This window comes from Micromesistius poutassou, assembly GCF_964030765.1.
Source record: "Micromesistius poutassou genome assembly, chromosome: 2".
Taxonomy (NCBI): domain Eukaryota; kingdom Metazoa; phylum Chordata; class Actinopteri; order Gadiformes; family Gadidae; genus Micromesistius; species Micromesistius poutassou.
In genome coordinates, this window is record NC_140272.1 from 12,012,199 (window position 1) to 12,035,697 (window position 23,499).

At 45.6% G+C, this 23,499-nt stretch overlaps 2 protein-coding genes across 2 annotated transcripts in view; both read right to left on the reverse strand.

Annotated features, from left to right (window-relative positions):
* Positions 1-676: 676 nt before the first annotated feature.
* The window catches only part of LOC311339004 (paxillin-like), a 23,404-nt gene continuing 581 nt past the window's right edge, over positions 677-23,499 (reverse strand). Inside the window, exons 2-11 of the mRNA XM_084464360.1 lie at positions 13,953-14,125; positions 13,687-13,772; positions 13,205-13,344; positions 12,562-12,763; positions 11,998-12,142; positions 6,087-6,245; positions 5,190-5,363; positions 4,265-4,346; positions 3,798-3,946; positions 677-3,419 (exon numbers count right to left, since the gene is read on the reverse strand). Of these exons, the coding sequence (XP_084320486.1) occupies positions 3,153-3,419; positions 3,798-3,946; positions 4,265-4,346; positions 5,190-5,363; positions 6,087-6,245; positions 11,998-12,142; positions 12,562-12,763; positions 13,205-13,344; positions 13,687-13,772; positions 13,953-14,125 (1,577 nt within the window). The 3' untranslated portion in view covers positions 677-3,152. The remainder of the gene's footprint in view (positions 3,420-3,797; positions 3,947-4,264; positions 4,347-5,189; positions 5,364-6,086; positions 6,246-11,997; positions 12,143-12,561; positions 12,764-13,204; positions 13,345-13,686; positions 13,773-13,952; positions 14,126-23,499) is intronic.
* On the reverse strand, positions 7,079-11,362 carry LOC311339008 (uncharacterized protein; the record flags this gene model as incomplete). The annotated part of the gene is made up of 4 exons (XM_084464363.1): positions 9,950-11,362; positions 8,428-8,697; positions 7,649-8,007; positions 7,079-7,124 (listed from the first exon to the last, which is right to left on the reverse strand). Exons 1-4 carry the CDS (start codon positions 11,210-11,212, stop codon positions 7,079-7,081), a joined length of 1,938 nt encoding a protein of 645 aa, XP_084320489.1. The 5' UTR covers positions 11,213-11,362.

Here is a 23,499-nt window from a genome sequence, read left to right on the forward strand (position 1 = left end):
ACGATGCGTTCATTGACTCGTCTACAGAGTCTTACTGTGGTTTACATGGATTCACACGAAGGACATCTATTGAAAACTTGGCTGAGCCACGTCCCCCAATTATCTACCCTTGTTATTAAAGGGGGCCCCCCTTCCCGGGAGTATGGCGGGTCAATTCCCGCAAAGGTGACCAGTCTGACCATGTGTGTCAATCAGTTGACCTCAGCTGACCTGGCTGTCATAGCGTCAAAGGTCCGGGGTCTACTACACCTACATCTAGACCCATGGCCGTCAGACTGTCACACTGGTCTGATTTTCAAGCTTTTTCCTAGTCTGCAAAGTATTAAACTGCGCATTTGGCAGATTGGAGAGAAACAATTCTTAGACCTACATCGTTTTCGAAGTATGCAGAGGATCGAGGTTATAGATGCTGCTGATTCGCCTCGCATCTCTGAGCTCAGCCGCCAACTTAAAACGCTTAATGACAAGATCAGGATTTTAACGTCTTCCCGCCCCAGAGACCCAAGGGCTTGTTATCATCAAGTGCATTAGACATTTACTTGCTTGGTTGTCATCACCGCACATGTATTCAATAGCAATATTAGTATTACAATGACCCCCAAACATGAATTGCAAATTGATCAGGTTCTTGGGATTGTAGGTCAATAAAAAGGAAAACAATACATAATAAAAAGGCCTACTTACAGAAATAACATTTTATTATCACATGAATTCAAAGACATTGCCAGGCTATGAAATGTTCTCTATATCAACAGAAAAAGTAATTGTAGCCCTTAAAAAGGGTACATATCACATTAATTTGTCAATTAACATAGGGGGACTCTAAAGAGCTGAGACTCATGGCGAAAGCATTGGATCTATAAGGCAATCATAACCCCAACCTTGCCATATAGATGGGCAGAAATACATTTTCTTAGGGGCATAGTTCAAACATTGAAAGTGTTTTTGTAGGCCTATAACAACCACATCAAATATATATGGCTCAATATACAGTATATTACCTAGTGGGGTCTAGGAAATTGTCCAGTAATGGTGTTGCAAGACTATTTGGAAATCAGCATTAGTGCACTAAAGCAAATTGTTTTTTTCCAGAGTTCAACCCATAAAGACTCAACCAGAAGAAACACTGACATTTCCACAGTGTACAAGACATCGCATTGGCATACAAATATTGGCACAATCATTAATATGGTTTGAAAAAACACCATGTATCGTGTGTACCATAAATCTTACAAATGTATCTGGCTAATAAAGTCTGCATGAACGTTAGAGAAAAGTTAAAGATCACCAAATAATGTAATCATGGTTATATTCAGAGACTGAACATGTAAAAAGCCACTTGTCAAATAAACAGTGATCAATACTCACGTCACTTTACTAACAACAACAGCCCTGGTATTCCCGCTTACCCATTCCGGAGGCAGCTAACCAATACACAATTATAATTGAAGAGGTTAGCGTACTTCTCATTATTAGCCTGTTACCTAAATAATGAGGGCCGCTTAATTCCTCTTGAACACTATCCAATACAAGTGGGTGTTTTTCTATTAGGTGAGAGCCATCGCTAGTTTATAATTATATGCCCATAGAGCCAGCTCTTTGCATATTTCTGGGAGCCTGGAGAAAAATATATTTATGTATTTTTATTCTATCCATGACACAACAGTGATTTTCACAACACTATGCATATCCAAGAGTATTACACATTTTCTTTGATTGTTATAGCAACCGGCAGCAAGTGCTGATGAACCCCCACCCCTCAACCAGACGGGATCCTGCTCGTCGATCCTAGAAATGCAGCATGCCATTCAACACAATGCACAACACATAGCACATCTTAAGCTCAGGTTCACGTCATCAGGACAAGTCAATGTCATTCTTACAGTGCTGAGCTTTGTTCATAGTAGTCAAACATAAAACATTAGATCAATTCCGCTTATTCCTAACATCACTGGACACTTTGGTAACATTTCTGGACATATGCAGCAGTAAATCAAAGAATATCTTTGAAACCTGTAGATTTCAGTTTTTCCAATATTGAGCCATTTGGCTTATTTGTATCAAAGTTGCACCTAAATTGAAACATTAATAAATGTACACCTGTATTGACTTAAAACCGATCATTTTCATGTAATTGTAATTTTTTATATTAGAAATTGTGTGTGAGTAAGATAACACACACACACAGTTTAAAAGTTTAAAGGTGGAAGCAATTAAAGTGGGACTGTGAGCAGCCCACTTTGTAAAAGCTCTGGTGCCCATTGGTAGAAAACAGCAACAGAGAGGGGTGACATGAATAACAATGCCTTTAACACTTACAGACTTAAGAATATGTATAGTTGAGTTCAGAGACCTGATAAAAAAAGACCTGATAGTTTGATCAACCAAATCCAACTCGATGGTCTTGGGAGGATATCTGCAATTGGAAAATATAAAAAAAATAAAATGACCCCAACCAGTGTGTGCATGTATTCAAACACGTTTCTCTATGTATCTCAATATTGCAAATCTCTATCTTATAATTAGAAAAATACATTAATACATATACAACACGCATAGGCAAAGTCTCGGTTATGTAAAAACATCTACATGTTTTAGAATTACTGAGGTCAAGCCTATGGTCCATGCAATTGACAAGCAGCTGTCCCAAACCATCACAAAACCACTTTGAGCTGGTTTGGTCACATGATGAGGGTTCTTGCCCTGGGGAAAGGGTTAAAAAATAACATTTACAAATCATCGCTCTGCGAAAGTATTAATCACTGCATTTGTTGCAACCACACTCAACAAATACATGCATACATTTCTGGCATTTAAAAAATCCTTAAAATTTTATAAAACATCTGCCTGTAGTCAAATGAAAAGATTAAATAGGCAAATTACACTGCCCCTCAACAGCTGGTGTCGAGTCTGTCCACCATGGCTTCTACTGATGCCCCCCCTAAGGAAATGGCCTATAAAATCATTGACATCTCTCTCCACTGTATCCCACACACTCATACACGACACGCACATCAGTGAATTCATAAATGGGCACAGACGGTACATGCAGCAGTTAGAAAACAAGAAACAGATGAATGAACCCACACAGGGGCCTTTGGGTCGCTTGTGCAAGCCCCACCCCCCCCAGGCCTCCACCAACAGAAACGGCTTTAGCTGAAGAGTTTGATGAAGCAGCCCTGGCAGTAGGGCTTGTCGTTCTGCTCCTTGAAGGTTCCCTTGTTCAGCTGCTTCAGGCAGAAGGCACACACAAAGTGTTCGGGGTGGAACTTCTTGGCCATGGCCGTGATGCAGCGGCCGGTGATGGGCTTCTGGCAGCCCGAGCAGAGCGAGCCGCGCCGCTCGTGGTAGTGGCCCTCACAGTACGGCTGGCCGTCGTGCTCGAAGAAGCTGCCGTTGATGAACGGCGTGAAGCACTCCTGGGGAAGGGCGGGACAATGCAGTGGTTAAGCAGTGGGGACTCCCGCGCCAAGGCACTACCTGCTCCTGATGGACTTGATGAGGAACGGATCCAAACATGCACAATAAGTCACTTTGGATGAATGCTGTTTGGAAAATGAATTTAAAGTCAACTGAATACAGAACAGGTGGACATTTCACTGAATTGACTGTTGAGAAAGGATTTGTGAGTGAGTTAGATAATTTCAGAGACCGGTTCAGGCACTGTACTTGCCTTTCTTAGCGGTTTACTACAAGTAACGGCATGGCCATTTCCCCTTAATTTAAGACGTGTTTTAGACATTTAGACAGTCAAGACATGAATAATTTAAAAAACATCCGCCCACTGAACAACTCACCCTGCAGACAAAGCATTCTGGGTGCCAGAGAGAGTTGAGGGCGGAGATGTAGTTCTCCAGGATGGCACGAGCACAGCCTCCACATTTAGGAGCGAACATGTCAAAGTAGTCCTTCCTGCAGAAGGCCTTGCCGTCCTTCTCATGGAAACCTGGATGACAAGGTCACATGTCAACTCCTCTGATTCTGACTCACTTTTTAACACACACACACACACACACACACACACACACACACACACACACACACACACACACACACACACACACACACACACACACACACACACACACACACACACACACACACACACACGTTCAGATTGATTGAGTGCAAAACAAAAGGCATGAGGGGATTTCATATTCCAGAACTACTACAGGGTTCTGTTGTCATTTTTGTATAAATATTAGTTTTAGAGATTAGGTGCCCACAACAGGAAGTGTAGGTGTCATGGAGGAGTGGATTATACCTTCAGGACCGAAAAAGGCGCCGCACTGGGCACAGAAGAAGTGCTCTGGGTGCCAGGTCTTGTCCAAAGCAGTCACTACTTTCTGAAACATCAAAACATCAAAATCAAACATCAAAGCTCTCATGGCAGCTATCATGTCCCGACTCCCATCTTAACATTGTAAACAATATTGTTAAACATCTGCATGTTTTCAACACAGTACTTGCTGCCCACTGGCCAATACCTAAACTCAAACTGAACCTGAACTCAAAAGGGGTTTCTTAAGGTCTTCTCACTTCTTTTTCAGTTAAACACTATCAACTACAACCAGAAGAGGGCAGGCTAGTTATGGAGAAGTTCTGAGGCGATATGGGCAGCTAATTGCACTGCTGGATCATGTTTTCCAGGCCTCAAACCATTCCTCATGTACCTTGAACAACAACAACAAACAAGACACACAATGTAGGCCTAGATGCCAAAACATAACAAGTCCAGAAAGAAAAGTCCTGAAAGCATTTGTTTGTGATCTCTTGTAAGCAAGTGCTAACCCTTGCATGTTAACAGTTAACTGGGGGGGTGAGTTACTCTGCATTTGGACTGGGTTGCTGTGCCTGTCTGATATTACTGGAAATATGTGAGAATAATGACTCATGTTGGCTAATCCCTTGAACAAAGTCCAATTCAACTTCCTAACCAAAGTATCTTACACTGCTGCAGCTAGCAGAAGCTCAAAGTTAAAACAGGAATGAGCTCATAATTGAGGGAGAAAACAACAATTAATCTGCCAAAATCCCTGTCACCTTTATCAACCAAAATATTTTGATGGTCCATACATGAGCCAATTGGATTTTAAATATCCATGAATGATTAGGCAGTTGTATGAATGTAAAAACCACCTCATAAAAGTCCTTTATTGCATGCACATTAGTCTGACAACATCTCTTACGTCAAGTATGGGCCCGTTGCAGTAATGGCAGCGTGGGGAGAACAGGTTGTGATAGTCCTTCTCACAATAAGGCTGGCCATCTCGCTCAAAGAAGTTTCTAGAGCCGATCTCATCCTGGCAGTGGGTGCACACAAAGTGCTCAGGGTGCCACGTGCGGCCCATAGCTGTCACCACCTGGTGAAGACAACAACAACATTCAGGTCCACTGTGGTGGGGGAGGGGCTTCAGTTAGCTATGGCTATATCCACATGTAACAGGACTGCACTCGATTTTTTATGTAGGGACTACAATTGTAAAAGTAAATTCTACATTTATATAGACCTTGGTTCAAAATCCAACTAGAGGAGAGGAAATGTAAAATTGGCGACGTGAAATTTACAGGAGCTGTATATACTGTACATTACTTTCTCCCATTTAAGTTATCCCGTCATTGAATTTAAATTCATTAATTGTACATTGGTTTCAATTCAAATGGATATTACACTGACACAATTGCCTACGATTGATACAATAATTCTGTCCTTTATATTAATACAAATAAAAAAGGTAAAGAAATTATCCCAATGATAAACATATAGAAAAAGAAAATACATTATTCATACATTTAGTGGCTTTGGCCTTAACAAATGGTAATCACTCAGGAAATATGCAGGACACAGGCCAACACGGCATATCTTAGTAAACTAGGACAAGTTACTGGAGCACCCTCTGGTGAAAGATTGCCCAAAACTATCCCACCCATAACAGAACACGGGGACAAATTTATGTTTTAATACTCTAAATAATTTGGTATTATTTGACACTTAATTGATATACTATGTGTTTGTGTGTATCAGTGGGCGTGTGTCTGCAACCTCTACACCTGCATTCCTCTGGAGGGGGGGTACCTCCACCTACCTGGCCGACGATGGGCTTCTTGCAGGCGCCACACACCCCCTTGGCTACGGTCTGCACTCCCAGCCGGTTGAGGTCCGACTGCAGGCTGCCCAGCATGTTGTCCAGCTTGTTGGCTTGTTTCGGAGGGCTGGTCGGAGAGCTCTTCCCCTGAGACTGAATCTGAAAGATGCGTCAGGCAATAAAAAAAAAGTAAAAAAAACCTTTTCTGGTTGGTTTGAGAACCATTTTAATAAAAATAGAAAAGTTGTTCAATTCAATGTATATTGATTTGAAGGCTTTCTAAACATATTTGGTGCTAGGTCTTTCCACAGCTCTTTGCTCATCCATAAAGCCAATAAACTCAAACATGATATAGAAATCGGATCATGTTGGTACTTTGCATATACATCTAAGCAACCTGATTACACATTGTGTCGCATGATTGCCGTGGAACAGAGTCCCTCTGGACAATAGGGACTGGACCATTTCCTTTAGGGAGAACTGTTCAATAGTCAAAACTGAGAAAGAAGCTTCCAGTACAAAGAAGTAATGTCTGATTCAGCAACTACAAAATATGTTGAGCAAACGGATGGATATATATACATCTTCTTTTGGTTCATGGTGAAGTTAAGCTTCAGATCTCCTTATGGGCAACCTAGAAAACACCCCTCTCTCCCGATTCATCTGCCCACACACACACACACACACACACACACACACACACACACACACACACACACACACACACACACACACACACACACACACACACACACACACACACACACACACACACACACACACACACACACCTGACAGACACCATCAGTGCTAGAAGACATGCATCCTCAAAAACAAGGCCATTAACCCGGGTACATCTGAATTCCTCGGCAAGCTAAAAACAGAAAGATTCTACACTGGCATTCTAGAGTGACACCCCAGTCCTTACCCTAATGGGACCTGTTGACGGAAGTCCTATGGGAGATGCTAAAACGGTAGCGGTAACCTTGCTGTCATGGGGCGGATTGGGTGTCCAGCCGGGCCTTGGGCCTCACATTCCTGCGCAGGACAGTTAAAGAGTGGCTGGAGCACAGGCGTTACCCCATCCCAACCCTGTAAAGCCCTTAAAGTCTACCACCTCTCCCCCCTTATCTGATACCATGGCCCCTGGCGCCATTCAAAGTGAAGAGAGGGAGTGGGTGAGAGATAGAGATAGAGGGGGACAAGATACGCTCATGTCCAGCGGCCTGAATGTAATGTTACATGTACCGTATAACCTGGACGAAGTGGGTCTCACGCAAACACTAGACTACACATCGCCACAGCAGGGGGGCCAGAGAGGGTGTGCTGCTCTGTGATTTATCTGCAGCACAGACAATCTATAACTGTGTGAGCCGACTACACACACAAAAGGCAGAACCCTTGTTGAATCACAGATGAATTGACAGATGATTCAGATGAATAAAACCACTAAATAAATAATGAGAAATATCTAAATCCGTCAAGAGAGAAGAATGAGAGTTTAAATAGAAAAAGGGTGAACATTGCAAAGTGGTTGGGGTTGAGGGGTGAATGTGTGGTACTGCCGTGCCTGCATCGGAGGGAAGGCAGGGTCGTATTCTGTCTGACAGCTCACGGACACCAAGACCTTGGGGGGCGGAGGGGGCGTGGCAGGCTGGGGCGGGGGGCTGGGTGATGGAGTGGGCGGGGCCGGGGGAGGAGTGGGCGGGGCCGGGGGAGGAGTAGGCTCCCGGGGCGGAGGTGGTGGTGGTGGTGGAGGAGGAGGAGGAGGCGGCGGGGTGGGCTCCCTGGGGGGAGGCGGGGTGGGCGGGGGTGGCGGGAGAGGAGGAGGAGGGGCCTGCTGGACGGGCGCAGGCCGTTTGGGCTGAGGAGGGGGCAGGACTTTTCTCTGTGGGACGGGGGACACGGGAGGGATGATGATCTGAAGGAGGGAGGAGAGAGAGAGCGAGAGAGAGAGAGAGACACACACACACAGCAGGGTGGAAACAGGAGAGCAACGACAGAACAGAACAGAGGAAAAGGACAGGATGAGTCAGAATCAATGACATTTAGAAAGAAATAGGTCGTTTAATGGAGACAAGGGAAAAGTGAAAATGTGAAAGTGTTAAAAAAAAAAAAAGCCTTATTTATATATGTATGTATGTATATATATTTTATTTCTCTTATTTCTCTCAGAAGTCCAAATGCAGTCGGGTTGAAAAAGCGTAAATGAAACCCACGCTGCTCTGTCAGTCTTCGGAGCTCTTATCCCTTAATACGGTACCAGCCTGGCAATCACTCGTTGGTACCAGGTCTGTCTTTAAAACCCCAGTCTGGTTATCAAGCCGTCGCTCCCCTCTACCTTGTCCACCGTCGGAGCCCCGCCTTCCTCCCGTGTGCGCTGAGGGTTAGACATGACAATGACCCCCTCCGTCATCCAATCGTCCGGCTGCTGCTTGCGCCGTCGCTCCACTCGCCCGATGCCCAGTTTCCCCTGCAGCTCTTGGATGAGCCGGTCCTGAGAGTTGCTCTTGTTGACGAGCACGGCGCCCAGTTTGCGCCGCAGAAGCCCCTCTCGGTACATGGGGTGCACATTGGTGGTCTCTTTGGTGCGGCGAATGACTGACTTGAGCTGGAGAGTGAATGATACGGCGGTTGGGGGAGGGGGGGGGTGGGGAGTTGCTTTATATCTCAAAGCACATGTTGACGTTAAGGAAAAAAAAAATAAAAAACACACGCAAGCAGGATGGCTTCAACAAGCACTGGCTCCGGCCAAGTCTAGTTTGTTTTTCAAAAGCACTTCTTTATCCAGTGCAGCCTTGTCGCAAAAAAAATCGGAGCGGGTGAAATGTCTTTTGGCAAGGCATGCTGCACAGCTTCGAATATCAAACCCACTCTACTCACTGATCACTGCCAAACCGAGTCAGGAGATGCAAACAGTCAACAGATTGTAGCGCACTTTGAAGCAAACATGCCATCGTCCAGCATCAGAGCCTTTTTTTTTTTTTAAACCCTTCTGCACCATGAGGCAAGGCAAGGGATCATTGACTAGTTGATGAATGGACACAGTGTACACATCTGTTGCGCAAAGATGACAAGCCGGGTCCTGATGATGAGGAATCAGACAGCTATGTCAACCAGGAGCAAGTGGAGGCGTGCACGGAAAACAGCAAAGCTTCAGCAAAGCTTCCTAAACACAAAGCCTGGAAGAGTCAGCCTGTTATTTACCATCGTGGACGCGTGCCTCCAGGTATGTTGTAATCAACGGAGGAGGAAGGAGAAGCATTTCATGCACCACACCTCAAAAATGTAGACTGTTACTCTTTATCAAGATGCTTGCGTTTGTGTGCGACTTTTGAGCTCAGAAAATACCTGCTCTGGTGAAATAAGTTTGTTTCAGCTACTGAACCATTGAGGCTGAAAAACGTATCCGTCATCATCATCTGTCGGCCGCACATCAATATTTATGCTATTTACCCTACAGTAAAACTGATGAGGGAGACTTTCAAGTAAGGCTTTGGGAAGGGCTGGGCAATAATTCAATAAAAATGTTCCTCACCACTCAGTAACATCACAAATATGTATTATTGATTCACACCATCTTGTGTAAATCAATACTAAAAACTGGAAACTGGAAATTTGAAACTGCCCTTAAGAGTTGGTCTGATATCACAATGCTTCCCCCTGTCCAAAGAGTTATACATTTATATACACTTTGTAGTAAGGGTTTATATATAATTTCATATACAGCATATCTTTGATGGAGCCAAGCACGAGGCTAGGGTCAAACAACCTAATAATAGAACGCCCAGATGGGATCTTAAGAAGGCATTCCAACCATGCTTCAGCATCTCATTTCGGGAGCCCCCAGGCGAGAGTCCTACTTGTCCAGATGCGGATAAGCGTTCGACGGCAGAGGGCTGCTGCGAGGGCAGGTCCTGCATGACGTCCGGCGTCCCGGGGCAGGTGGAGGGGGTCATACACTCATCCATCCAGCTGGACTCGGTCATAGGTGTCAAGGTCCCGTCCCGGCTGAGACTCGGGTACATTCCGTCCTCGTCGTCCCACAGCCTGTCCTCGTCTCCTTGCGTGGACTCTCCTTGAGTGGAGTACCCTCCGAGGTCGGAGGCTCCGTCGTCAAAGGTCCCCCTCGTGTGCATTTCGCCCGGGCCCATAGCCAAGAGTTTATCCAGGGCGTCGTTTAATAAAGGAGCCCGGCACGGCCAGGACATGTCCCTGTCCGGCGTGTCTTTATGGGGGGACGACATGCTATTGGATGACACGGCAGGGAGGGTGATGGGGGAGGCCCGGGGACTGCCAGCATGTGGAACGGTGTAGGTTATTTTGGTGACGGTGGCTGGGCTGGAGCACCTATCGGCTGCACTCGGACTCAGTGAGGACACCAACGGACTACCGAACCGTTGAACCGGAAACGGACTGGCACACTTTGGGACGGCGTCTAAGGCTGGACTCGGGCTTTGAGGGATGGTTAGGGGGCTTGAGATCCTAGGAACTGTAAAAGGACTGGAGCACTTTGGAATTGGGCTAGAGAGCCGTGGAACAGTCACCGGACTGGAGCATCTCGGGATCGCCTCAAGGTTTTTAGGAACGGCCATAGGACTAGCGGTTTTAGATGAACCAAAAACCTTTGGTATTGTTACTGGGCTTGCACATTTGCGAGGCGGAACCGGACTAGCAACCTTCTTGATTTCAAGGGAACTACGAGTTTCAGCTTCTGGACTTTTAGAGAGTAGCACTGGACTGAGGCTCCTGGCGGCCTCTGCTTGACCTCTAGGGTCCCCGGGAGCAGGGACAGCGCTACAGGTTTGGCCAACAGAAACTGGACTTGAGCCGCTAGCAACAGGACTAGGGCTCTTGGTAATAGACGGTGACGTTGAGCTTTTAATAGCGGGGGTTTTAGCTGGTGCCACATGAGCAGCTCTCACCTCACTAGCCTGATTTAGAGACTTTATCACACTGGAGACCGTTACGCTATGCGGGACTTCGGGGCTAACGTTGCCACAACTGTCTCTCTGTTGAGTCTGGGAATACTGAAGGCTTTCAGATGTAGATGTCATAGTAGGCGCAGATGATGCAGGAGCGATGCTTATAATGGAGTGATCTTCATCGATATGGAGATCAAACATGAGTGGGGTGGAGGAGGGTGATATGTCACAGGTGGGAGAGGGAATGTCCACTAGAGCATCATGGGAGTTAATCGATGGGGTAGGGACAGTAGGGGGGGAACCAGCTGGTAATGAGGAATCTGCTCCCTCCAGATTCACAGACAACTGAGAGCCCGACTAAACCCCCAAAAACAGGTGTGTTTACCAACACAAACACATAGGACACAGAGGGAAAGACAGAACAGAGGGAAAGGATTGAAAAAGAAAGTGTCAACCGTGAAGGTGTTCCACAAAAATGCACTAACTAGCATGCCGCCTTCATTACTTTACCGGCTCTCGAATAGGAGAATTAGGAAATACCAGCACAACTAATTCCTAATTCTGTAATACCTTATTATACTCCTTTGTGCAAACACATTTTTAAGAAAACTGACATACAGCTTCAAATTACTTCCCCTGCGTTATCGGCAACTTAGAGAAATGATAAACACAAAAGCTTACCACAATCTATTACATCCCCTTTTATAACTATCCTCCCTGCTGCTACCCACCTCAATGCCCTAGATGTACAGGATGGTAAGCTTATAAAAAGAAAATGTAATTCCCCCTTAATAAAGAATAAATCCATATTTTATTTTAAATCAACCATTGCTGCACTGAAACATTATTAAAACTGAACAACCAATTCAAAGCAGTACCATACTTGTTCCTCAGCAATAACCATATTACTGAGAAATTCAGACATTACATTTCCAATCAAAATCTATCCACTGCTCCATCGCAACATGAACCCCAACAATACTCACATTGCTTTGGACCTTAAAGTCAGACAGCGACGCCATCAGCTCATCCAGCTCTCGCGTGGCGGAGGACGCAGACATCCTGGCTTGCTGCTGGGCGGCAGTCTCCTGCCCGTCGGCTGGCTCCTCGGACACCATTAGAGGGGTGGGGCTAATGACACACATGGACACACTGTAGTGAGCCGTAGTATTTGCCCCATGCCCCAAGTTAATTCACCAAATTTGCTGTCAACATATGAACCACCACTGCATTTGATTACATCTCAATCATCACTCACAGATATGACTCTTTGATACTAGCATGTAGTGACCCGTCATCTACACCTAGAACCTTGGGTACTAACTCTAGCTAACTCTATCTAGAACCTTTGATCTTCCTAGCATCTTGAACCATTGAACCAACGAGCATCTAGAACCTTTGATCTACATGTGATTGCGACTGTAGATCCAAAACATTTGATCAACCAAGCATCTAGAACCTCTGATCATAGCGTCTAGTGATCGACACGACGAGCCTGCAGTAGCAGTACAGCAGTATTATCATCATCCTCCTCGTTATTATTTCCTTACATTGGCATCGGCACAGAGCTTTCCAGCTCATCCAGGAGGCTCTCCACACTGGGCCGCACGTCCTCTATTCCCCGGGTGGCCATGCTGCGTTTGGGCTTCTCCATGACGGCAGGGGGGGGGTTGTTGCTGGTGAGAGGTGAGACTCCGTTCTCGTGGACATAGTGGTGTATGCTGTTGGACGGCAGCGGGGGTGCGGCGTCCTCTGTGCACAGAAAACCAAACCATGTGGATTATCTGCCTGGGCCCAGTGCGTGTTTGGAAAGAACAAAGGGGACGAGTGCATCGCAATGGCGGCCTGATTTCTCAGATTCCTGAGGCCCGCGATGCACACAGTCCAGTGATACAGAGTCTGCTCATGTCCGTCATTAGAAGCCCTTGGTCAATTAATAACCACAAATAATTCAAATTGAATTATTTTGACCGTTATTTGGGGAAATGCATTTACCAAGGAGTGGTCTATTAATTAGCATCAGCTGTATTTTACGACATATCAAATCATCAAAACCAAAACCGTCAAAAGCCAAACCAGATGTGCGCAAAAGGAATGCTATCACCAAGCTAATCCCCTGCACATGATCCACATATGGAGAATTTAGCATCAAGACATCAAAGTCTGGTGTATACACACAGAAGGTAAATAAACCTTCTGTGGGGAAGCAGGGGCTGTTGTCCTGGACTGCGTTGAGCTCCAGCAGCAGGCGGTCCAGCTCGGACAGGTTGCTGCCCAGAGAAGAGTTCATGGCAGCGGGTGAAGATTCACTGTTTTTCTGTTTGTTCGGGAAACTGTGAGGACAATCAACAGAGAATGAGAATCAACTGTTTTCATAATTTGTATTATACGTTCTTATACATATTTTTCATGCTCACATTTAATTGTGTTTGTTATGGAGAGAGAGAGAGAGAGAGAGAGAGAGAGAGAGAGAGAGAGAGAGAGAGAGAGAGAGAGAGAGAGAGAGAGAGATAGATAGATAGATAGATAGATAGATAGATAGATAGATAGCTTCTGTCAGCTGGTGCTGGCTTGTATACCAAGACATCAAAGCAGTGCCAAAATAAATGAAAGTATATTCCTCAACAAATAAGTAATTTCCTTAGATCGTTTCTTGGATAAGACCAGAGTCCTACCTGTAGACGTGCTCCTCCTCGCCGGGGGCGGGGTCCGGACTGCCCCCCTCTGTGGACCAAGTACTTCTTTGGGCAGAGCTGAAAGACTGAGGAGAGCAGCAGGTACATTACTCACCGTGTAGGACCACTATCCATACGGAGACCTTACTAAAACAACCTCTACCTACAATCACAGCTATTAATAAGCCAACGCTCCGACTACAACCTCTGTTGTTTAGCATCCGATTTCCTGTGCGGCTCGACGTCTCCTCTCCACACGGACTCACCTGGGTGTCGTCTAGTCCGTTGAGCGTCTGATCGGGTGGACCCGGGGGCGGAGAGCTGAGGTCCTGCTGCTGCGAGTGACCAATGGGCAGAGAGTAGGCCGGGTCGTCAGGCAGGAAGAGCGGACTCTTGGAGATGTGTGATGTTGTGGACTCCAGGTCCGCCAACAGTGCATCTACGGAAAAAAACAACACACACACCACTTGTTGATATTTTTCAAGGCTCTCTTTGGTGTTGTGTATACCATCAAAAGAAATAGTCGCCAGCGGCTTCGGAAAAGGTCACACAGGAAGAGTGACATCGCAGGAGGGCCATGGAAGAGTTGAAACTGAGTGAATCATGAGGTGTCTGGGCCACTCCTCTGGTTACTCATTGACCCTAGCGGGCCAACGGCGCACGCACGCACGCACGCACGCACGCACGCACGCACGCACGCACGCACGCACGCACGCACGCACGCACGCACGCACGCACGCACGCACGCACGCACGCACGCACGCACGCACGCACGCACGCACGCACACACACACACACACACACACACACACACACACACACACACACACACACACACACACACACACACACACACACACACACACACACACACACACACACACACACACACACACACACACACACACACACACACACACACACACACGTTGTGCAGGTCTAACGAGTAGGTAGGAAGAGACACTTACGACATTACTGTGGATTTAGTGAAGGGCCCATGCAGTATTACTGAACCCTGCAGGCCTATTTTAGCTCACGCAACAGCCACACCAGTGTTTGGTTACTCTGTCAGAATGTCACAAGCCATAAAACAATAAAGCACCCAAATTAAGTAACAACAGTGTTCCAAACGTCAAAGCAATGCGGTGCGACAACGATGCAGGTACCACAGCCATTATGACCTCCTGACAGTCTCACAATGTAGACGCACACACCATGTTTAACACAACAACCTATTCTGAAAGGCGTATTGTAAAACCTATTTAGTGCGTATACGTCTCTCACTTAAAGCACAACACATCTTTTCAAAGTTTTATCTTGAATGAGAAAGAGCCATAAAGAAGATATGCCAACGTCCCAAGCGCAACATTTGTTTACTTTTTCTACGTCAACTTATTAAGAATTTGAACCAACCCAACCATGAAAAAAGTGTAACGTACAGTACTTTTAACACACATACACATACACACACACACACTCCAAACTTTAGAGAGCACTGAGATGGAGCGGAAGAGAGAGAGCACAGCAGAGTTTGAAGATTTGAAGATGAAACGTACCTTAGGAAAAGACCAGAGCTCGGCTACCCACACATACCCACCCAGGAGAGATAAGGAGAAGGAAGAAGGGCAGCCCACAGTGACTCCCTGCCAGGCCGGAACTGCCTTTCTTAGCTCTACCGACATCAGCAGTGGGGGAGTGAGGCGTGGGGAGGGGAGAGGTGAGACTAGGGGGCAGGGCAGGGAGAGGGAGTTGGGCAGAGTGGAACAGGGCCGGGGTTTGGGTTATGTTTACCTGCTGCTACGCCTCCTCCCACTGCTATGCTGGCACAAGCCTGTCAGCCTGAAACCTTAGGTGGAGTTAAGCTTAGGCACGCACACACACACACTACATTCCCTAAGGCTACACCACGCAACACAGCCAATGGTTGTGAAATAAGGGAAGGGAGCGAACAAACCTTTCGTAACAAGAGCTCTTATCAACCGGTTCAAACACAAGAAGGGAGTGGAAGGACTAATAACCCGTATAAATAATAAATATATAACCAGCTGCCCTTTCATACTGAATGCTCAAACCCCACGCAGGCTTTATGTAAAATTGACCATGTCCTTCCATATTTTCCTCATCAACTCCAATGCGGTTTGAATTTATGAGTTGAATTGAGGATATTCGTAGCCAAGATGGACCTTAGGTCACTTTGAAAATATTCAACACATTTAGCACTAAATAATAATAATGAACAACACCTTGACCTGACCGCAGCATCACTAGGGGGCAACGGGCGCTCGTCACCAGACAGAGAGGAGACGGGGCAGAGCTAGATAAACACCGGATCCTTTTGGCCACAGTCCGCCTGACCATGGCTAGCATGCCAGCTAACAGGCAGGATTTCACAGCGGAGGCCTCCTACTCCACATGGACACAGCGGACCAGACACATTCCATTATGATTCATTACTGCCCACTGTTTACACTTTTGCAGCCAAGTAACAGGGTTTCTGCTCACGTGATGCAGTGACACGTGCGTGCGTGTGTGTTGATGGTCACTTGGGGACCTTGTTCAAAAGCATACAGAAAGATCAGACATTGCAAGTGCTTTGGAGTTTGTAGTTTAATATGCTGCAGCTCAATGTTCTGCACAAGTGTGTATTAAATCAATGCTGACCGCATTCTACCACCTCGGGGGTTCAATCACAATGTGACCCAGTCCACTGGTCTCATATCATTAGTGATCTCAAGGCTATTGAAAAGATAATGGGTTCTAAAGCAAAACAATGCCATGCTCCAAAAAAAATAATACGTTCCAGGCATCATCATTTAGGAAGGAGAGATACAGCAAGATAGCCCTGCTTCGGCTGGTGCATCCACGAGTTGAAGGCTCTACAATGTGCACAGAGCGTGTGATGACTGGCGTGTGGGGTGTGCTGCAGACACACCATGCCTGGGGGAACATGCCGTAGCACGGTCCACAAGTATGAGACATCTGGAGCCAGCCGCAGTCAGGCCCCCACAGGAAGAGACGGGGCTGCAAACCAAACCAACCCGAGAGATAAAAGCCTGAGACGAGAATAACTCTATGTATACTATGGGAGATTTCCTAAACGAGTGGGGGCGCTTATCTTGTGACTTAAAAGATGCAGAAGATATTCAAGGTTTGTAAATCTCCAACTTTGAAAGTCTTAAAAGAACAAAAAATGGAAAACATGGTCGCTCCTCTCTTTGTAGAGGGAGGTAGAAGCCTTTGACAATAACCAATTATCTTCAGGCTTGGAAGCACCGTGCTATACGAGACGGGCTTCACAGACAGATCTTCGCTCCTCAAAAAGGATGAAATCCCAGTGGTGCAATCCTTCCTATGAAAGACTAAATGTGTGAACCGCAACCATGAAGCACAGCTATCGGTTCTCCCAGACACACACTGTGCTTTATGCACCTTTAATCCACAAAATCCTCTGGAGCGGCGAGGTTCAAACTATTTATTTTGCATTCACACTCATTTCAGCCGGTGCCAAAGTTTTCATGTTAGACAGTAGTTCCCTGTCAAAAACTCAAAGCGCTGTAGAGTTCAGAGCGCTCCGGCATAATGCACCGACGGTCTAAGCACGCATACATACGGGACAGCGGAGAAGGCACACTGATTAATAAGCACCGAGGATTGTGTGTGGGAAGAGATGGATGGGTTGAAAAGGGAAGTATGAGCATGGCGCAGGCGAGTCCCCAAGAGTCTGAATTATATGGGTTGACATAGATTAAGGAGAAGCTCCTTCTCCCAGATGAATGGTGTGCCTTTTAATTACACAAGCACTGCCCTCCACAAGGCTCATCAGAGGAAGAGAGAAGAGAGAGTGAGTGTGAGAGAGTGTGGGAAGCAAAAATATTCAAATAACATGCATAGGATTTGAAGGATGTTAAGTGAAATGGTTGAGGACGAAAAAGCAACAGCATAATCTCCCAGAATCCATATTCATATGATTTTTAAGGTTGACGGCCATTTATAAAAAAGGAGATCATGTCGGGAGAAGTGGCTTTATCACCATGCATCATTTCCGGAGTACAGACACTCCTGTGCAGAATAACACAGAAATATACATGAAAAACAGGAACCGATGTGGCCAGGATGTGATGAAGCCACTGTATGGGGATTGTGGACTGCACAGATGATTCCATCGACAAAAGTCCCTGGACCTCCACAGAGCCCGTAGTTTCCATTATCCCTGGCAGGATATCCTGCCTGCCCGTCTCCTCACTTTATTCCACATTTCCTGAGTCGCTCACAATCACTGCTGACCAGCAGACAGTGGGGTGCAGAGTGAATCAACAACAACGCCACCCTCCTCTCGCATCAGCTGCCAAGACCCCAGCGGTCACACTTCATTTCTGGGAACAAACTGCGAGCAGGACCACAGATAATACTATTGATCCATGTTGAAGGCATCTCCAGTGGGAATCACAGCCCTTCATATCCTGCAGGTGGAGATGTTGCAGCATCTCAGGTTTATGGCAGACCGACCGTGAGGGGAGCTTTTGTATGCTCCGTTATCACACGAGGTAAATGTCACAGCAGCTCAATGAAAAGCCCATCATTGTACACCGTGCATAATGTCCAACACAAACGCTCAATTAAAAAACCAAATGCCATCCATGAGCCTCCCTGCTACCTCCCTTGTTTATTTGTCTACTCCTTTCCATTCCTTGGCTCTACTGTCTGCCCTTTCCTTCCATCCTTTGCTTTACTGTCCACCCTTCCTTCCTTCCATCCTTTGCTTTACCGTCTACCCTTCCTTCCATCCTTTGCTTTAACGTCTACCCTTCCTTCCATCCTTTGCTTGAACATCTGTCCTTTCCTACCTTCCTTCGTTCATTCCTTTTATCAAGATAAACATAGCCAACTCAAATTCCTGACAGGCCTCAACCTGGAAACACATCTACAATATATGAGGAAATACTAATTAAAAAGAGGTGCAACACACACACACACACACACACACACACACACACACACACACACACACACACACACACACACACACACACACACACACACACACACACACACACACACACACACACACACACACACACACACACACACACACACACAGAGGAGGTGCAGAAGAGCAGGAATTATAGGCCAGGTGAAAAAAGCACAATTTATTGAGGAGCTCTGTTCAGTGCCCACACAACACACTGACGTGATCCAAAATGGACTGCTCTGCTGTAACGGAGAAACGTTTTGGCCAGCACAATTGTTGGATAGAAACAGGAGGAGTGCATCCACAAGGTGTGCGAGCAATTGAAATGACACATTGTCATTTTTGGTATAAGATTGTGTCGTGGGAGGGCTAGCCACTGACCCTGACAGAGCATGATGGATGGTTGTGTAATCAAGCCTCAGGAAACACTCAAATCCACACATACACACACACACCTCCATCTTGAGGCTACATGTCAGAAGGTCAGAGCTTGTTCAGAGTGCTTCAGTGGCTCCAGCTGTTTCAGAAAAGACACATGCAACGCCACACGCCTAGTCTAGCACAGAACTGACTCCATCGTAGATTCCCCATAGCACCAGGCCCATCGCTCGCACACGCACACACGAGACGCGTAACACCAGAAGCATAAACGGCACCCGACATACAGGTGCCCTGTGTACTTAACTTAGGCCAGACATACCAAGGATACGCGGAAATATTCCAGCCTTCTATTAATACCGCGGTGACCTTAACCCCTATGGTCGCACACAGGGATATTAGGTGGATGATGTATAGACCTATATACACAGGTCAGATGGACTGAAAGAGAGCCAAGACCACCCAGCAGGCTTGGAGTGTCCTGCATGGCTGTTGGGTATGTGATGGTCACTATTGTGTTGTCCATACATAAAGCCAGCCGGCATCAATAAGAAGCTCTATGGACGGCGCCATTAATATGGAAATGTTTCCATTTCTCTGGTGGACTTATGAAAGAGCAGAGCAAGATTGATGCACATATGCCAACTCTATTCCACTCTGCTGAATTCAAATATACAAATAAATCGTAAATCTAAGTCTAACATGGTGTCACGTTTACAATAGCTGGTCAAGGAACACGCGGCAAATATTTGGTCTACGTGGATAAAATTTAAAATAGGCCCGCTTGGGAAATGTACTGTATTTTATATATATTTTTTATTAAATTTGTTTGCCTGCTGCAGAGCGCTACAGAAAACTAATTTCTTCCTGCGGGTTCACTGCACAGAGAACCGACTTTATCTAATATAAAATATTAGATAAGGTAATTAATCTGTTGATTGTCTTTAATGATCATCACACAAGTAGGAAGTAGCAAACTGAGTAACAAACTCAGATGTGTATATATATATTTTTGAAAAACCCTCATGGAAAATAATTGTTGCATCGAGATGCATCGATAATCGTTTTAGAATCGAATCGTGGACCTCTGAATCGGAATCGAATCGTGAGGTGCAAAGAGATTCCCACCCCTAATAATTATGCCAAGAAACAATGCCACTTGCGTCAATAACTAAGGTTATATAAAGGCAAAGCATAGCAACTTTGCTTTAAGGATCTTAGTACATGCATGCATGCAAAACATTTTCTCATTCTCGCAGTTATAAAAATGGCAGTTAGACCAGCAAGGATTATTTCAGGCGGATACATGTGGTTTGACACCTCGTCGACTTCCTTTATAAGTTCCGAAAACAACAATGGACTACAAGCAGAGATCACAATGTATTAAGCATTCAAGAGAGTATAGGCTCAAGTATATTCTTTGTTTTTTTATGCGTATGCTCGATTTAGTTCAGCCTCCATAACTATCTAGTTCTTAGTTATCTTACTGGATCTGCCGTGAACGGACTGATAAGAGACCCAGAGGGAGGATATCTTGTCCTTGGCATTGGTGGCTGTCCCAGATAGCCAATCACACAGAGCCAACCTCCAGCCAAGGGGAACGTTCAGGTCCCCTACGATCAATTGACCAATCAGGGTAACACAACCTTAACGAAAGCTACTCAATAAAAGCCATTTGTGCAGCAGGAACCTTTTATGACCCGGACCTTAAATCAGGGACCCAGTGGCTGCCCATCACAGAAACTGTCTCCGGTCAACTCATGCATTTACTGCTGCCTGTATCAATTTGTACAAACAGAACCTCTTTACAAGTACCTCCTGGCCTTGTGTCTAATATATGTACATCAACTGACTTTGTAAATCGGACTACATTTGTGTTGGTCCAGATTGAAGATTATCCGTTTTAATTTGGTCAAATAAATGCTTTCCAAGACTGCATTTAAACAATGAGAGAGACAAATTAGAGAGGCCTGTAGTTCTAACTTAGACAAACTTGCCTATGTTCTTCACCACATACAGTATCCATCCCCCACCCACTCACCACTAGTTGAATTTCACATCAGTGTGTTGAAAGGCTTAGAGAAACAGAGGTAACACAGAGGCTTACCTCCTGTGGCTCTTGTGGTTATCTCAGGCTGCTGCCAACGCCTTGGTTTCAATGAAAACTAGCCACATTTAACCATAGCAAAGTGCACACATGCACGCATTAAGCATCATTTGTTAAAGGTGTTGTGATAATGATGCATGCAGAGGCTTAATTTGAGGTGGCTTTTATATCATAGCAGGGCATTCGTTTATAGTATGTGCTTTTCATTATGCACCTTGATAGAAATACAAAAAAAGCATATGAAAACATTTAGAAAGTGAATTGATCCCTTAGTAAAACATGTGGAAATTGAGTAAATCCAGTGTATGGCCGGTAATGCTGGGTTTCTAGTCTTGGGCCCACTCACTCTGGGTCGATGTGGGTCACAGGACCAGAGACAAGCTAGTCTTTGTCCCCCTCTGGCAGGGAGATAACAGAGGATGGATGGGAGGAGGAGGAGGAGGAGGTGGAGGAGGTGGGGGGAGTGGAACGCAGCACACTGCATTCCGCCAGCCAAATCACTGATGAAAAACCACCAGGGCTGTTTTAGCATGAGAGGGAATGTGTGTGTGCTGTGTGTGTCACCCTGATTCATAAGCATAGAGCAGAGGAGTAATCTGGAGTTAGCATCACTTATGATGTTGTTGAGCCAAAGCTGTTTGAATCCAGATCATGTTTAATGAGTTACTCAGTGAATATGAGCCCAGCTGTCATTGTGTGACACACACACACACACACACACTAATTAAAAGGGCTTCATTGTGTCAAGGCACATTGTTTTATAACCCCAGTGGGTCAATAACTTGATAAAAGAGGGCGTGTTATTCCCTATTAAAGCCTCTACAAAAGCAAACGGACAGGCAAGTTGGCACTGACCCAGGCCTAGACACTGCCCTGTGATGTCAGCCTCACAAAAGGCCTGAAACAACATCCTCCAGCGACTCTGAAGTCAAAGCAGGAAGGCATTGGCAATGGATCTAAGAATATCGCAGGCAAAGCAAAAGCAAATCAGATAAGTTAACGATGCACTTAATACCATCACGGATATAAAAACACCATGACAACAAGGGAATACAGGAACAATGATTTCAACACTGGAGGCCGAACCACGGGAGGTTATGCATGTTTTGCCATTTCAGCTAGCCACCTCCAGAGCTTCCCTCTTCTGTGCCTGGCCGCAGGGCCGACTGTGTATTATCAAGCAAGCTGTCAATCAACGTCAAATTAAGCACCACGATAAGAATCCCTGCACAGTGTGGAATTCAGGCTGGGGAACTCCATCCGTCAACAAAACGGCTGGACGATGAAAGGTCGAAAGCTAACTTTGGGCATGCATCCAAAGATTACAGATCTTTTTGTTATGAAGAGGACCCCAGGCCCTCGGTTCCAGTGCTGTTGTCACATTTAATGCCATTGTGATATAGGAAATGGATGCACATCTGCAATGACCTAATGGGCCACTTATCTGCGGATAGATCCACCACTCATGGATGAAGCTGGGTGGTTGTTGTGTTGTTGTGACAACAATGATCACAACATTCACGTGACCATCAGGTTTAATTACAGCAGTTTGTTATATGAACTATCAGACAGGGCGATATATTTGATTAGAGAGAATTATTATTATTTTTTTAATGGTCAGGCTTTTACAATGTTGACTTTACAACACTATATGCCAATGACATGCTATATTTTGCTAGCCAATATCTGATGCAACAGTTACACCATTGTTATTAATGTTGGATTGAAGCAAATTGCTTTGGAAATGTTAAAGGCCAGAGGTGTCACGTTATTGAAAAATAACAGACACCCTTGGAACGTTATTGACCAATCAGGATCCAATATACAAAGGCTGACAACCATCTGCAAGTCCTATTCCCAGAAATGCCTTGCTGCTATCAAGAGCCATATTGTTAAATGTCATGGTCCTTCGTCCCAAACTAAAAGAGAACATGCAGTCCCGTCTCAACAGTCTCCGTCTTCCTCTCCTATGAGTTAGTCACTGACCACTCAGTTGCCTGTGTCCTAGTATCCTGGGAAACAACAGACTGACTGTATAGGATCACAGTTTCCAGCTGTAGCTCATTCTCTGGAACGTTCTGCTTCAGTAGGGCAGCGTTGAGCAGATATGATTAGCCTCAAGAAAAGGGAAGTCATCTCTTGATGAGGAAGCAAACATGAGTGTCGCTACCACCCGCTGACTAAACCCAGTGGCGGTTCATACTTGATGTGACACTTTGGTAGACACTTGTAAATTCGAAAGTGCCTTAAAATAAGTACCATTAGTGCATATCTTAACAAAGGAGGCATAAACAATGTGGTGTCAGGGCCATGTTCCGCCCTTTGAGCTGAACTGTCCAACAAATACAGTAAAAAAAAT